The following is a 16860-nucleotide window of genomic DNA, read 5'->3' on the forward strand; positions in this document are numbered from 1 at the left end:
GAGATCAAGATTCTTGTGGTTGGATTGGAATGTCTTGGTCTCAACACATGAGTAGGTTGTTCTCTCTTAGAAAATGAGTAGCAGAAGTGTAGGCACGTTCTGATGGCTCTCTCTCTGATGGAGAAGGGGGTGGAGGGGTATATATAGCCTCCACAAAAAATCCAACCGTTACACACATTTGACCCAACTCGGTCAGACCGAATAGAAGAACTCGGTGAGACCGATTCAGTTCAAAGTGTGAATGTTAGGAACCTTGGTGGGACCGACATGATCAACTCGGTGGGACCGATGTGCTAGGGCTAGGGCAAAACCTCATCTCGGTGAGACCAATTGCATGAACTCGGTGAGATCGATTTCAGCAAAGAGCAAACAGAGAGTTGGTCAAGCAAACTCGGTGGGACCGATCGCTCATTTCGGTGAGACCAAAATGTTACGAAGGGAAACAAAGAGTTTGCAGGGCCATCTCGCTTAGACCGAGATCCGTATCGGTGTGACCGAATTGTCTAGGGTTTCTGGCAGTGGCTATATCATCTAAACTCGGTGGCGCCGGATAGATCAAATCAGTGGGGCCGAGTTTGACTTTGGGTTTTTGGACATATTTGGAAATGAGAAAGTGGCTGCGGGTTTTGGAGCAATATCACTAAGCACTTTGAGCAATTAGACCATTAAGCAACACCTCATCCCCTTTTAATAGTATTGGCTTTCCTATGAACTCAATGTGATCTTGGATCACCAAAATTAAAATGAAGAGTCTTGGGCTTTTGCCAATCTTTGTCCTTCACATTTTGAGGGGTCCACATCTCTAGTCCATGCCATGCCAATCACTTAACTTTCTAAAATATTTAACTTGAATGGATATTAGTTCAATGAGCTATATGTTGTTATCAATTACCAAAACCACCCGGGGATTAGTTGCACTTTCAGAAAGGTCTTGTGAAACCTTGGTTTATCTTCTCTCTTCTCATAAGGGCAATCGTTGGAGAAGTGGTTGGTTTCTTAACAGTTGTAGCACTTTCTCACATTCTTCTTCTGGAATCTTCCCTTGAATTTTTCTGCGCCAAACTTCTTAACAAAGAGGGCAATGTCTTCATATGAAGGGCTCTCATCAGAGTAAATCTCATCACCATCTTCATCCTCATCATCATCTTCTTCACTTTGTTCTTCCTCACATACTCCCTCCGGTTCATTATATAAGGTGTATTTGTTTTTTGATAAAAATCCACAATATAAGGTGCATTTGTTCTAATTTCTCATAATTCCGATCTTGTCCCTCAAGAAAAAGGAAAGTATTCCTCCCCTGATTGCATGTTTCTCTTCTTATAGAGAAAAACAGGAAATTATCTCTCCCTCGATTGCATGTATCCTTTTCTTTCCTAGCCTAAATGATTTACTTACCGCTAGTCCACGAATTAGACAAGGGTAGTTTTGGCCTAAATTGTCTATAATTATGTGCCTGGTCACCGTGCTGAAAATAATACACCTAACATAAAGGAATGAAGGGAGTACATGCTTGGCCTTCAAAGCAAGATTAATCTTTGATGTTGAGGTACCATGCATGGTAAGATGTTTTGTAGCATTTGCCTTGGATTCTTCAAATAGTTGAAAAGTGTATACGATGTCATTTGGAGTCATTTCCTTGAATCCATGATGTTGCCTTATGTTCCAAACCATTTGGTGATGATACGGAGCAAGAGCATGAAGGAATTTGTCCACGAAAAATCGCTTAGTCAAGTTGAATCAATCTTGTGTCTTGTCACAGTCACAAGACTCGATGTCGGCATTGAGAGTCATGAGGCGCTCAAGGAGCTACTTGGGGGATTCACATTTCTCCATACAAATTTTTTGCAATTGACCCTTGGCAATTTCATACTAAGCAAGCCGGAGAGTGGAGGTACCGGTCTTGGTTCTTACAATGTTGTCCCATAATTCCTTGGCACTTGTGATGTGTATGTAAGGTCCCCTTTGCTTATCATTCATTCCTTTTCTTATGCACATGATTACGGTGTCATTGAGATGCTTGCCATAAATCTCTCTCGCGGTGAGATTCTTTCGGTCGACAGGGTTGTAGCCATGCTCCAGGATGTTCAACATTTCATCATTGGCATACCTAAAATGGTCCTGCATACCAACTCTCCACAAAGCAAAATCGGAACTGTCATCAAGCAAGGGAGGTTTTCCTCCAGGATCATACTTAGGTTTCTCTACTTGAGGTCTAGCATAAAGCCATGGAACACTAGATTGATCATTGCTAGGAGGTTGTTGGCCAAGTGAAGGAGTAGGCACAGTTGGCCTCAAGGCCGCAGCACCCGAAAGTGGTGCGGGCATCGTGGTTAATGTGGCTAACCTCATTGGACCAAAGCCTCAAGAGAAGCATCATGCTCCTCCTTTTGCTTAGCAGGGGCTCGTTCCAAATCCTCAGAAGTGAAGGACTTGACTCCCAAAGAAGCCGTGCCCTTCTCCTTCGGATCTGCAACAAGGGGAGTTCCATCGGGGTTCATCTCGCTCTAGGGCAGTTAAGCCACAAGAATAGAGCACGAGGCTCTGATACCAATTTAAAGGATCAAGATGGACCTAGAGGGGGGTGAATAGGTACAATTACAAATTTTAATTTTTACTTAGCAATTTTAGGCACTAATGCGGAATATGAAAGTGAACCTGACAATTGCAAGTGTGATACTAAGAGCTAAGCAAGGTAGACAAGTACCACAAGTATATGAGTAAGAAAGCACAATAAGATACAAGTAAAGACTAAGAGACAATTAACTACAAGTAGGGAGTTAGGGTTACAAATAACCGCAACTCCGAGAGACGAGGATGTATGCCGATGCTCACTTCCTTTGAGGGAAGCTACGTCACCGTTTAGAGAGGTGGGTGTTACCACGAAGGCACGCCAATGCCACGAAGGCTCACCCTATTCTCTCTTTGAGATATCACCACGAAAGCAATTCTCAACCACTAGTGGTAGACCTTGGGGGTGGTCTGCAAACCCTCACAGACTTTCCAGGGGTAATCACAATGGTCGATTCCTCTCCGAAGAACTCCTACCGCCTAGGAGTCTCCAACCTCCAAGAGTAACAAGAACAATGGGGAAAAGCTCAAGACTTGCTCAAATCAAGAATTCCTGTGGTGCAAAGAGGGGGAAGGAGTGGATCTATCACTTGAGTGGACAACTTCTCTCAAATGCTCTCAAATCCCTTAGGGATCTAAGATTTGGTATATGAGTGAGTGAGAGAGAGAGAGTGAAATGTGTTCTTGGGGATGTTCAAAGTGAATGGTCAACCCCCTCACGGAATGGGTGAGAGGTATATATAGAATCCCACAATAAGTGGCCGTTGGAGCCATGTGAGTGCAGCAGTTGTCGGACGTCCGAGGCCTTGGCAGGTACTGGACATCTGACATAACACCGGACATCCGACATATGTACTCTGTTTGTATGGTACCTAGCGTCTGGAAATGACTAGTCGTCCAACATTTTGGCTCATGTTAGTGAGTATCGGATTACTGGAGAACGTCGGTCGTCCGAGGCACCGGACGTCCGACAGTGACCGGAAGACCGACGTTTTGGCTCTGTTAGGGATAGGCCGGATCCGGAAATCCGACGTTTTGGCTCTGTATAGGAAGTACCGGACGTCCGGTGGATACCAGTCGTCCGACTTGTGTCGGTCGTCCGACAGAGGCATGGTTCAGATGATGAGTGTTAAGAAGATCATTGAGCAAGACTTTCGCGAGACACCATGTTCCCCTCTTAATAGTGCGTGATCCCTATACTCAAGAACAAACATAAGGGGCCTAAGCCAAATAGACTTGTTTCTTCTTTCTTGAGCAAGATAAGTATTTCCGTAGTCATGATCCACACACACGATCCCGAGGGGACTAAACCTGAGATATACTTGACAAACATTGTTAGTCCCCTATGTGTATATTGTCATCAACAACAAAAAACGATTAAGGACATGATTCCACTTTCAACCCCACCCGCAAATCTTTCATAAAATGTTGGGACGACTGCAATAACCATTTATAGGAGAATAAATTTTTTAAATCTTTTGGAGATGCTTTGATAGTTGGAGACGCTCAGGTGATGAAAAAACATCGCAACATTGTAAAATTTGTCATTTATGGCACATAGAGGCAAAAATGCAGCTCCAATAGACGATATATATAGTTGGTGATGTAAAAAAGTGGGCGTCCCCAAATTTTGCTCCCAACTACTACATATTTGCAACATCCGTGTGGCTGTCAGCAAAAAACAAAATTGGCCGTGCGCAGCTCCAACCGTTCCGCGAAAGTTTCCCGCCGCCAACCGTCGATTCGCCATGGACGACCACTCCAATGCTATCGTAGACGATGCCGGCCTCAACGCTCCTCTCGCCCACCCCGCAGTGGTCCTGTCATGGTTCCCATTGGTGGTGGCTCCAAGCCGAAGTCATCGGTCCACCGCATAGGTCTTGTGCCACAGCAGTTTGCTGCCACCGGTGGGTGGGGTGCATCCGGTAACACCAAAGATGCCAAGGTTGCCCCAAAGCCACACACGTCCGCTACTGTTGGCACCAGGAAGAGGTCTCCGTAGGATGTATCAATCATGGTCGGTGTCGGAAATAAGAAGAAGAAGGTTGCCCCTGCCGACGACTTCTTCCGCAGCCGCCACCGCATCTTACGAATAACATAGCCTCTCCTCCCTAGCCTACCCACCACCAGGAGCTCATGAACGTCTTGGAGCCGTCCTCACCGGTTACGATGACCGTCGGTGTCCCCACCATGTTTGACTAGATGACCGAAAGGTAAAAAAACAAAACTTCTCTGATTTTTTTCATTAGTTGTCATGAGATTGTGCATATATGTATGCAATTGAGATGTGATGTTTTGTGTGTGTTGTTGAAATTTTTGTGTATGTACTGTGGATGAGCAAATTCTTGCAATTCACAAATGTTGCATGTCAAGATTTATCTCCAAAAATCCCCTTTTCAAGAATATGAAACACAATATGAGCACCATCTAGACATGGAAGATGACCTTTTTTAAAGCAAATCCCAAGGGAAGAAATGGGAACTACAACACCCAAGAAGACACATTTTTATGTCAAGCTTGGAAGGAAATCGGTCTTGATTCTGTCGTTGGTGTTTATCAACTAATGACCGCATACTGTGATTGCATCTATGCATACTTCCCTGAATGCAACACTAGTGGCATCCATCGAACGCAAGCTTCCCTCCATCATTGATGGCGAGCTATATCGTCAGATTGTCAAAAGCGGGCGATTAGCTTGACACAACTTTGATGTATGAACCCAAGTGGTCGGAATTACCTAAATAAGGTCAATGTTTGTTCAAATTTGTCCAAACAATCCTTTATGTCTTCAATGGATTGATTGCTAATTCTTTTCTTGATTGTGATATGAAGGTGAAAAATTGTCAAGAATTATTCAAGGGGCGAGGGAAAAAAGGCACAAAGAAGGGCAAAACATCCACTCTGTGTTAGTGTTATTCGGAGCTTGAGTGTGAGAAGAAGTGGAAGAACCGTGAGTTCCACAAAGTGCCACAAAAGAAGAAGAGCTTGGTTGGAGATGCAACACAAGTTGGTGACGACGACGGTGATGCATCGAGTGCGGAGGAAGGAAAAATAAACCCCACTCCCAACTGGGTTGCTCCTAGGAAGAGGCCTGACAAATGAAAGAGTGGCAAGGAGAAGTTGCAGAATGGATGAGACAATGATGTGAAGGAGTAATTGGAAGCATAGTGGCAATACGAAAAGAGATGGCTGAAAAAGGAAAGAATGAAAAGGCCCAAGAAATGGCGGAGAGGAAGGTGGCAACCGAGAATAAGAGGGAGGCGGCCGAGGAGAAGAGGGCGACAACCGAGAAGAAGATAGCGGAGGCGGAAGAGAGGAAGAAAGTAATGAAGGCAATGGTCAAGAGTAGGAAGAGGAGCAAAATTTCATGACAATGGACATGAGTAATCTCGATGGGAAGGCAAGAAAATACTTTGAGATGCACTGTGATCAAGTATTAGCGACAAGGTCTATGGGAGGCTACGGGATGGGAGAGTTTGGCCTGGGAGGATTGATAGGTGTTATGGGCGGCATGGGAGAGATGGGTGGTGCCAGGGGGCATGGGTGGTGTCATGGGTGGAATGGGAGCAATGGGTGGCGGCACATGAGCCATGGGTGACGGCATGGGAGCAATGAATGGCGACAGTGATGGCAACGATGGTAATAGAGTGGAAGGAAGCCATGAACAGGAAACAAGTGATTGAGGCAATGAGATATTTGAGAGGGCTATGTATTTCATATATGCACCTTTGTTTGAGTTTGTCATGCGCAATTCTTGTAGTTTGAATTTGAACTTTAATTTCATATGATGTTTGATTATGTTTGTTGCGATTTCGTAAGTTTTATCATGTCATGTTTGATTTCGATATTTAGCAATTGTGGAGAGAAAACCAGTCGCCAAGGAGGTTATTTTTTACATCACCTGTTAAATCAATGACAACCATATTCGATGTAAAATCTTCTTTTTCCTACCCTATAATACTTTTTACATTGCCAATTTTTACATCACCTAGTCTAAAAAAAATTAGATCACTTGTTGGGGATATTTTTTTAGAACTATCACTCGACCCCTTATTCCTAGTGGGCCTCGTATAAGAGGTGTTAAGAGTTTTTCTTTTTCTTTTTCTTTTTTGAGGACTATCACTTGTTGAAGTTTTTTTTAAAGAATTATCACTTGTTTTTGTTTTGTTTTGAGAAAATGAGAATTATCACTTGTTGGAAGATGCTCTTGCATATGAGAGGTTTGGGCCTCCGCGTTGCCCTTATTCCTAGTGGGCCTCGTATTGTATATTTGCGAGTTAATATGCATAACCCTCGACCCCTCGAAGCCTAAAAAAAAGCATAACCCTCAAAGAGAGAAGAAATTCCCCGAAATGGCGGCGTCCGGCGAGGGAGCGTCGCTGCCGTCTCCGGCAGGTGGCGAGGACAGCCGCCGCCGTCGTGTGAGCTACTTCTACGAGCCCACGATCGGCGACTACTACTACGGGCAGGGCCACCCGATGAAGCCCCACCGCATCCGCATGGCGCACTCGCTAGTTATCCACTATGGTCTGCACCGCCTGCTCGAGCTCTCACGCCCCTTCCCTGCCTCGGAAGCCGACATCAGCCGCTTCCACTCCGACGAATATGTCTCCTTCCTTGCCTCCGCGACCGGCAACCCGACCATCCTCGACCCCCGCGCCGTCAAGCGCTTCAACGTCGGGGAGGACTGCCCCGTCTTTGACGGACTCTTCCCCTTCTGCCAGGCCTCCGCCGGTGGCAGCATCGGCGCCGCCGTCAAGCTCAACCGTGGCGACGCCGACATCACCGTGAACTGGGCCGGCGGGCTCCACCACGCCAAGAAGGGCGAGGCCTCTGGGTTCTGCTATGTCAATGACATCGTCCTCGCCATTCTTGAGCTTCTCAAGTTCCACAGGGTACTTTTTTTCTTACTATTCTTCGTGAGGGGGTATTCGTACTTTTAGACTTGTTCGCCTTCACACCTGATTTGTTTGGATGGATAAGCTCATAGGTTGTGTAACTGGTTCTTAGGGTTTAGATTCAGATGCGTATTGCAAAGGATGTGATTATTTGGGAGCATTGAAGTTCGGGAAACTGTTTTGGTGCCTGATTGGAGGGTGCTAGGCCTTAATGGTTTCCGGTTGCTTCGAATGCAGGACGGTCAAAAGAAAATTTGTAGATCCTCTCGTGTTTTTTTAGTGGAGATCTTCTGGTGTGAAGCAGCCTGCATTCGAAGCAGTCTGCGTGGTCTTTCACAGAGATTGAAGCAGCCTTTCTCATCGCTAATATAGCCACTGTTGTGAAATACTAGGTGTGGGTTCTCTGTGTGTATCTGTATATGGCTAAATCATCAGTAGTGTGGATGCAAAGCTGTGCATCCATCTTCCTTGTGATTTGCAGCTAATTTGAACAAGTGGCTATGCATCGTTCTGATGTAGAGGCCGGGGATCCCCCTTTTCAAAAAAATAATAATTCATGAAGTGTATAATGTGGTAATGTTGCTGCTCATAGTTTTTCCATTAGCTGATATGTCGATTTTGGACTTAGCAGCATTAGCTCATGGATGTGAGAAATGATGGTTCTAGTCTAATGTTCTATCAGTTTGCAAGTTTATTTCTGTGGGGATACCGTTGGTTGATATAGTTGTTTTAGTAGGTGTAAATATTCATGAAATATGTTGGGCATTGGGTTTTGCTGGCAAGAATTTTTATTAGGCATGTGTCTCTGTACACAACGAGGTTTGATCATTTTAGACTGCGAGTCTGCTGTTGACTAGTTTTGGAGCTTTGTAAGCAAGTTGCTCCTGTACTATGTTTGTCCAGTTTGCTGCTCGTGTGATTGGCATGCACCTTACCATTATCTGTCTGGAAATGATGCCTCCTGAAATATCATCACCCCTTTCGTTTTAAAATCAACAGTATGTTCTCTCATGTTCAATAAAGCAGGGTACATGTATTCTAAGCTTGTCAAGCATTATTGTCCATGTTTAAGCTTTTTGAGCTTGTAGGATATGCCACTATGCCAGCATTTTGTCTTTGCCTTTCGAAAGTACACTGTGCTGCTGTGGTGCAATCAAATAATGTTCCTGCTGAGTTTTATGATGATCATCTTAATTTCTTATGGCTAACATTTTTTGTCTGTTTCAGCGTGTGCTATATGTAGACATTGATGTTCACCATGGAGATGGTGTGGAGGAGGCCTTCTTCACTACAAACCGAGTCATGACGGTTTCTTTCCACAAGTATGGAGACTTCTTTCCTGGAACTGGACATATAACTGATGTTGGAGCGGGTGAAGGGAAACATTATGCTGTAAATGTCCCCTTGAGTGATGGTATTGATGATGACACCTTCCGTGATCTGTTCCAATGCATCATTAAAAGAGTAATGGAGGTCTATCAGCCAGAGGTAGTTGTTCTCCAGTGTGGGGCTGACTCTTTGGCTGGAGATAGGTTAGGCTGCTTCAATCTGTCTGTGAAAGGCCATGCAGACTGTCTCCGTTTTCTCAGGTCGTTCAATATTCCTATGATGGTTTTGGGAGGTGGAGGTTACACCATCAGAAATGTTGCTCGCTGTTGGTGCTATGAGGTTTACATCTCCCTCCCTCTACACACATGACTAAATTTGTTGCATGATAGTTATTAGAACTGATAGTATTTGGGTTAATTGCAATGCAGACTGCAGTTGCTGTTGGCGTTGAACCTGATAACAAGTTGCCTTATAATGACTATTACGAGTACTTTGGCCCTGACTATAATCTTCATATTCAACCAAGAATTGTGGAAAATCTGAATACTACAAAAGACTTGGAGAATATAAAGTAAGTAAACTCTATCTATAATGTGTTCACATTCTTTTGCTGGAAGTTGTTCCAGAGGATTCTATGCAGACTACTGCCAATGATGATCTATGCTGGATTTTCAGTATTTAATTGTAATTCAGTATGTTTGTCTTCTAAAAATATATTGTTCAGCTGCACACTTAATTCACTACTGCTATAAAATGGTTGAATTTCTCAGTTACGATTATTTTCTTTCTTCCATGCACGATTTGGTTCCTTTTTCCTTGGCCTGTTCCTGGGCTCTTGTAATTCTAGTTCTCAATATTGTATAATGTCATAACAAGATTCCAACTCCTTGCATTTCATGGCTAGGGTACATTTGCTCATTTTTTGCTATACATGTTTCTAGCTTTGGAGGATGACCTTTCCATGTGATATGGCTAATTTTTGTGTGGGAATCTGCAGGAACATGATATTGGATCATCTTTCAAAATTAGAACATGTCCCAAACGCTCAATTCCATGAAAGACCATCAGATCCTGAAGGTCCAGAAGAGGTTCGTTTTTTTTTTCGTTGTCATTAATTCCTTCTGATTCACACTGTCTTGCTTTGTCATGCATGTGTATTTATTTGATGCTTTCCTTATATAGAAGGAGGAGGATATGGACAAGAGACCAGCTCAGCGCAGCAGATTATGGAGTGGAGGAGCTTATGATTCTGACACAGAAGATCCTGACAACATGAAAACTGAGGCTAACGACTTATCTGCCAACTCTATCATGAAGGTTAGCCCTTCTGCGCCAAAGCATTTATGCCATCCATCTTGCCTGCTACTACCTCCGTTCACAAATACTCACTCCGTTCCTAAATACAAGTCTTTGTAGAGATTCCACTATGAACCACATACGGATGTATATAGATGCATTTTAGAGTGTAGATTCACTCATTTTGCTCCGTATGTGGTCCATAGTGGAATCTCTACAAAGACTTATACTCCCTCCGTTCCTTTATATAAGGTGTATTCTAAAGGAACGGAGGGAGTATAAGATGTTCTAACTTATTTGTTGATCAGATGTATATAGACATGTTTTAGTCTGTTTCTTCACTTATTTCAGTCCGTATGTAATCCATATTGAAATATCCAAAACATCTTATATTTGTGAACGGAGGGAGTACTATACTAGTGGTGACTATTTGTTCTCCTTCAATGATGTGAAACTCTTAACTATTTTGATTTGGAAATTAAGTTTGACTTGACAAAAAGTTCAATGTTGTTGGTGCAGGATGCATCAAATGATGATTTGTAGACTGGCTCCCCGAATTACTGTTTACTCCTGGGTTTTTTACGTGCATGGTGAAGAGTGGGGAAGTGTTTGAAGATACTAATCTCTGTACCCCCACCTGACCATTTTGTAAACCCGTGTTGTGAAACAGTTAATGCTTCGGGCACCCCTAACATTTCCGCTTTCATTCGGCACATCGACATGTTTATGCTGGAACTATTCGTGCATTCGTATGGATTTGTATTCCTCCATTTGGTTTAATCTGTACTCTACCCCGGGATAGCATGAGTCATGATTTTTTGTTTGTGGTCCAAGCATTCCTGGTTACATCTAGGGGGTGGATTAACGAGACTCGTTAAGCTTGTGCTCATTAAGCTCGTTAAGATTAACGAGCGAAAAAACCCTGCTTGGATCGGTTAGTTTGAAGTTCGTTAAGCGAGCGAGCGCTTGTTAACAAATTATAATGTGTTACGGTCTACATGATGAGTGTAGGTATGGTCTTTAAGATGAAATATGGTGACTACAAAAGAAAATGCACTAGTTTGGTTAAGATGTTACAATAAGTTTGTCATTATAAAATAAAAATATGTGTTGTGTTGTTATTGACGAGCTTAATGAACTACTCGTGAAATTGTTAACTCATTCATTAAACTTGTTAGGCTTAACAAGTCAAAATCAATGATTGGCTATGTTCATTAAAAACCGAGATATGATAACTGAGTCAGACTATCGAGCGCTTATTAAGCTCACCAGCTACAAGCTTTTGGTCATCAATGATAAATGAACAGGCATCCATTGGCATCGCCTACAAATCAAAGCATTTGAAAGGCACATTTTGCAATAAGAGAATCGACAATGACCAGCAAAGAAACATTTAGGGCAACTCTACCAGTCCGACCTAATTCGTCCACGCGTGTTCGTTTTGGTCAAAACAGACAGAAGCGTCAGCCCAATGCGCCGATCCAAATCCAAAACGCATTCGCTTGGTATCCGTCTGGACGCATTTCAAGCCCAAATTTGCGTCTGGTTTGCGTCTGCGCAGACACAAAACAGACACGACGCGCGTTCTCTCAGTGTCGGCCGTCCAACTACCGCCCACGGTCATATTAAACGCGACCACCTACCTTGGACTTCACTCTATTTTTCACGTGCTTTTTTTGCTCGTAGCTCTCTATCCACTCACCGGAACACTTACCGGAATTGAGCAAGTGATATATCGGTGGAAAGCTGCTGTAAACACGCAAATTTTCCGTGTTGATCGTTTTTTCATACTTGCAATGATTTTAGAAAATTTCATCTAAAATTCATTCATTATAGTAGTTGAACTTCCTGTTGTTTTCACGTTGAACTCCTGTGACGTACTTTCGTTTATAATTTTCGCATCCATTCGTTAGTGTTACACAAATGATATTCTTTTTGTACAAACCACTCTCACAATAATTTTTTTAACTTTCTCTGACGGAGAACTTGAACTTATAACAACAAAAAAAATTAGCCTTTGCTTTTTTTTATTCTTGTTTAATACAAATGCACACCGTGTAGTACGTGAACTTCTGCCAGTTATCAATCTAAACTTCTCTCGGTTACGGAAAAATATCTGAGTTTTTTTATGAATTTTAACCTGATTTTCTTAATATTGTTTTATGAATTTTGAAGCGCTCTATTTTTAAAAGTTGAACTTCTTGTTTTTTATCTTGTTTCCATTCTTTATTAACGAGGAAAATATGAGTTCACTATAATCATCAAACTTCTCCATCTTTTTAATATGAACTTCTTGGTTTTATTTCTTAATCCTTTTTTATGAAATTTTGAAGCGCTCTATTTTTAAAAGTTGAACTTCTTGTTTTTTATTTTTGAACTTCTTATTTCCATTCTTTAATAACGAGGAAAATCTGAGTTTTTTATAATCATCAAACTTCTCCATCTTTTTAATATGGACTTCATGGTTTTTTCTTAATCTTTTTTATCAATTTTTGAAGTGCTCTATTTTTCGTAAAGATGGAGCCATGATGTTGTTTTAATATGGGCTTCTCAGGTATTTTTAGAAAATGGGGAAATCATTTTTTGTAAACCTTTTTTTGTATGTTCCATTATTTTAATTTGAACGTCTTCATTTTATTCTTTAGCAATGAGAAAAAAATCTAAGTTTTTTCTTCACATCGAACTTCTCCATTTTTAAAATTTGGACTTCTTGTTTTTTTCGTAATGGAAAATATCCTAGTAGTTTTAGTAAACATCGAACCGCTCCATTATTTTACTTTGAACTTCAAGAGTTTTTTATTTAGAAATGGTGAAAATCCTTTTGTACTTTTAGTTTTCAAATTGAACTTCGTACTTTTCTTTTTCTAGAAAACAGGAAGAATTGAGTTTTTTGTATGTATTGAACTGCTTTGTTATTATTAATGTGAACTTGGTGGCTTGATTATTTAGTCTCAAGGGAAATCGTTTCTTACTAAATAAAAATTGAACCGCATCGTTATTTAATTTTGAACTTCTAGGGTCTTCTTTTAATATACAAATTGAACCACATTGGGCTGCCAGGATGAACTTCTCTCCTTTTCTGCTCCCAGAGAGAAAGCGGTGCATTGGTGAATAATAATCTTATGTTGAACAACTTGCAGACTAGTCTTTTTTGCTAACTCTTTCTCTACATAAAACGGGTAAAATCACGGAAAATGACATCATTTTTTATTGTGGTCTTTTTTGCTCACTGCTTCTCTACGTAAAAATGGAAATCAAAGGATATTTTCCACCATAAAAAACATTTTTCAAATTTACGAGCTTGTCATGAGCCTGTGCAACCTATAGACTAGTCTTTTGTTTTGTATTTTTCATTTATTGAACTACCTAACTCCGTGAATTTGTACTTCAAATTATTTGTTTGTTTAGCATCATTTTTTGCGGCACCCATCTTTTTCTACACTCTTTTTTTATGTGAATTTAACATTTTGAACCTCCCAAAAATCGGCTTGCTAACTCTTTTTTGATGAATGCTTTTTCTCTAAGCAATTTTTAACAATAAGATGCATTCTTCTTGAAATACAATGGTTGAACTCTCTATACAATAATATTTGAACTTCTAGATTACTTTAAAAAATACATACTCCTTTAGGTGTATGTAAGCAATATGGTTTACACAATCTTCCTTACATCAAATCACGCGAAAGAACATGCATGAATGGAAAAAGGGGAAGGAGTTACAAGGTCCATAACATACTTTTTTTGGTATCTTTTCTGAAGGTTCTGCACAATAAACTTAACAAGTTACAAAATCCAAGCTATGAAATGAAATACACTAATCTAAGCTATGTCGGTCTAAAAGGCTACCATAAAGTTATAACACAGTTATCGCTAGCCCACTAGGACTTTGCAACATCCTCACGTCCAAAATGCTTTGATACTTGTTACCATTGACCTGCAGCAGTTGGCTCGCTGTCCATTTTACTAACACAGTAACATACTAACATGACAGATGTCAAAAGAAAAAACACAGTAACATGACAGACACACATACACATGCCCACACAGTGGGATATGCTTGAAGCTAGCACAAAGTTGACGACGATGGGAATTCAAAAGTGGGACGACGATGACGGTCGTGACCTGACATCCACCCTGGTGGACTGGTGGAAGAACTCGACGCAGTCGGAGATGGCCTTGTCGTAGTGCGTGTTGTTCACCGACTACAAGTTGGAGCTGCCGCACGATGGCCTCTTGGGCGCCACAGCCATGACGTCCTGGCCATCGCCCTTGGAGTTGGCGGAGAAGGTGACCTTGGGCGGTCGCGACGGGAAGGCGAACAGCCCACCAACAAACCCGTCCATGACCCTGGAAGGCCACCTTGGTGCCGGTCTCCCGCCATGGACGTAGTGCGCTTTGCTGCCGTGGTTGTGGTGGTGAGACGACACCCCCGCCGCCCCTTTCTTCCGGTAGCTCGAGCTCCTCTCTTGCGGCCTCGACATTCAAAGTCCTAGTGGACATAACAAGGGGATGGCGACTAGCAGAAACAACTCCACGGGCATCTTTGTTCGACCTGCCACGAGAACTCTATTTGACCTGTCAATGTGTACAATCCCGATGACCCAAGAAGATCAACAGAAGCAAAGAGAACTCTGTTTGACTTGCCCACATCTAAACTGTTGGATGTCTACGACAATCACAAAAGAGAACATCTGCACCATACTGTTAGTTTCTTTTTCTTGTGTAATATATATTGAGCTGTTGCAAGAAATCAGAAGAATTAAACACTGCTAGAGTTTTTTGTAGGACAAAGATGCAAGCAGTGCCAGTAGGCATTGGAGCATCGAAATGCAAGTGCTACGGCGTGCGTGCGAGGATTGGAGATGGCTGGTCGCCGATGCGTAGGAACAGGGGTTAACACATTTTTTAAAACATCTTCGGTCAAGATTGTGAAGTTTAGTTAACACATTTTTCACATGAGCAACACATCCATATGTTGGAGCATGTTCGCCAGCTAGTTCAAAGAGAAAAAACTGCTAAACAAATTTAGCCATATTAGTTGGATGGCATAGCTTTGCACACACGAGAGGATTTTCATGGGATCACTACTCACGACTGTTTTCGGAGAGGAACCTGGGATGCCACGAAGCACCGTGCGCTGCAGCTAGGAGAGGTGCGGGGAAGGTCAGAGAGAGTTAACAGGGAAGGTCAGAGAGAGTTGATGGGGAGGGACGATGCTCACCATGGCTGGCTTCTGGCGACACATGAAGAGAAGAACTCGGGGGGAGGAGCATGGGAGATCAGACGGTGACAGGTAGTGTACCTCCAGCTTGGATCTTGGCGTGGCACCAGCGCTCAGGTGGTCAACACCGACGGCGCACAGGGAGACAGGCGGCGTCGTGCAGGTGGTTGGGGCGGCGCCGCGCATGTGGTCGGAGTCAGCGACGCGCATGGAGCCAGGCCGACGGCGGGCATGTGGTCGGGGCGGCGACGCGTGTGTGGTCGCGGGTGGTCGGGGCAGTGGGGTGGGGCACCTACGACAGGGGGTGGGGTCCGGGGCGGGGCAGAGCATTGGCGGCGGGTGGGGAAGGGGTCAGAGGCGAGCGAGGTGGGGATCGAGGCACGGGAGGTGCGGGATACACAATCGTTTTTTTCGATGGAGTTCCGAAACACCACCGCGGCTCCTATACAGGGTGCTGTGATCCAAATAACTATTCTAATTCTGGGATTAGAATAGTGTTAATATATATAGGATAGCACTATTCTAATCCTAGGATTAGAATAACTATTTGGATCACGTCAGCCCTATACAGGTGCGCTCGAGGAACTCCCGAGATCCCGAACCCGCTGAGAAAAAGAAAAAGAAAAAAGACCTCCTCACGCCCTACTCTAACCTCCCGTTGAGGGAGTCCTGGATTAGGGGGTCTCCGGACAGCCGGACTATATCCTTTAGCCGGACTGTTGGACCATGAAGATACAAGATTGAAGACTTCGTCCCGTGTCGAGATGGGACTCTCCTTGGCGTGGAAGGCAAGCTAGGCAATACGGATATGTAGATCTCCTCCCTTGTAACCGACCTTGTGTAACCCTAGCCCCCTCCGGTGTCTATATAAACCGGAGGGTTTAGTCCATAGGACAACATACAATCAAGCCATAGGCTAGCTTCTAGAGTTTAGCCTCTACGATCTCGTGGTAGATCAACTCTTGTAATACTCATATCATCAAGAATAATCAAGCAGGATGTAGGGTATTACCTCCATCAAGAGGGCCTGAACCTGGGTAAACATCGTGTCCCCTGCCTCCTATTACCATCCGCCTTAGACGCACAGTTCGGGACCCCCTACCTGAGATCCGCCGGTTTTGATACCGACATTGGTGCTTTCATTAAGAGTTCCACTGTGTCGTCATCATAAGGAGGGATGGCTCGTCTCGTTGTCAAGGACAACATCACCTCTGGGGGAGCCCTGGCTGTAGGCCAAACTCTCCGACTAGGCGGCTTCGTCATGACCGCCCGCTTGGCTGCTGCGCCGACGATGACTTCTCGGGTCATCGAAAATAGCCTCCACATCGGCTCGAAATTTGCCGAGCAGATGGATCCAATGGAGCTCTCCTCTTTGAACGAGCTCTTGGATCGCATCGCTACTCTAGGAGTCACTATGGACTATGATCGGATCGGGCTTAAACCCGACCAAAGGAAGATTAACTCTCCGCCGGTCACCCATCAGATAGCGGTGGTGGAGGAGCAATGCAGCGATTCTCCCTCTATCCTGAGGACGAACTATGTTCTGAT

General features: G+C 43.4%; 2 protein-coding genes across 7 annotated transcripts; one reads left to right on the forward strand and one right to left on the reverse strand.

Annotated features, from left to right (window-relative positions):
* The first annotated feature begins 6860 nt into the window (after positions 1-6860).
* LOC119316619 (histone deacetylase 6-like) lies at positions 6861-10914 on the forward strand. Its single transcript, XM_037590979.1, has 6 exons — positions 6861-7463; positions 8694-9134; positions 9224-9366; positions 9793-9883; positions 9978-10112; positions 10611-10914. The coding sequence occupies exons 1-6, from the start codon at positions 6921-6923 to the stop codon at positions 10632-10634; spliced, it is 1377 nt and encodes a 458-aa protein (XP_037446876.1). The 5' UTR covers positions 6861-6920; the 3' UTR covers positions 10635-10914.
* Positions 10915-13805: 2891 nt separating this feature from the next.
* LOC119316620 lies at positions 13806-15595 on the reverse strand. 6 transcript variants are annotated; one of them, XM_037590984.1, is made up of 3 exons: positions 15313-15595; positions 15184-15234; positions 13806-14643 (listed from the first exon to the last, which is right to left on the reverse strand). In XM_037590984.1, the coding sequence occupies exons 1-3, from the start codon at positions 15520-15522 to the stop codon at positions 14608-14610; spliced, it is 297 nt and encodes a 98-aa protein (XP_037446881.1). In that variant the 5' UTR covers positions 15523-15595; the 3' UTR covers positions 13806-14607. The 6 variants fall into 6 exon arrangements, 5 of the variants coding, with proteins under 5 accessions (XP_037446881.1, XP_037446878.1, XP_037446877.1 ...); XM_037590981.1 differs by having other exon boundaries at positions 13806-14657; positions 15184-15228; positions 15313-15592; XM_037590980.1 differs by having other exon boundaries at positions 13806-14657; positions 15313-15591.
* Positions 15596-16860: the final 1265 nt, after the last annotated feature.

The sequence above is a fragment of the Triticum dicoccoides genome, chromosome 6A (assembly GCF_002162155.2).
Source record: "Triticum dicoccoides isolate Atlit2015 ecotype Zavitan chromosome 6A, WEW_v2.0, whole genome shotgun sequence".
Lineage (NCBI taxonomy): Eukaryota > Viridiplantae > Streptophyta > Magnoliopsida > Poales > Poaceae > Triticum > Triticum dicoccoides.

Coding starts and splice junctions, on each gene's coding strand:
- LOC119316620 (XM_037590980.1), bottom strand. CDS start 15,522: ATGCGCGTCGCTGACTCCGACCACATGCGCGGCGCCGCCCCAACCACC. Junction 15,235..15,312: donor GTCGCCAGAAGCCAGCCATG/GTGAGCATCGTC, acceptor CACCTCTCCTAG/CTGCAGCGCACGGTGCTTCG. Junction 14,658..15,183: donor GTTCCTCTCCGAAAACAGTC/GTGAGTAGTGAT, acceptor CAGGTCAAATAG/AGTTCTCGTGGCAGGTCGAA.
- LOC119316619 (XM_037590979.1), top strand. CDS start 6,921: ATGGCGGCGTCCGGCGAGGGAGCGTCGCTGCCGTCTCCGGCAGGTGGC. Junction 7,464..8,693: donor AGCTTCTCAAGTTCCACAGG/GTACTTTTTTTC, acceptor TGTCTGTTTCAG/CGTGTGCTATATGTAGACAT. Junction 10,113..10,610: donor CTGCCAACTCTATCATGAAG/GTTAGCCCTTCT, acceptor TTGTTGGTGCAG/GATGCATCAAATGATGATTT.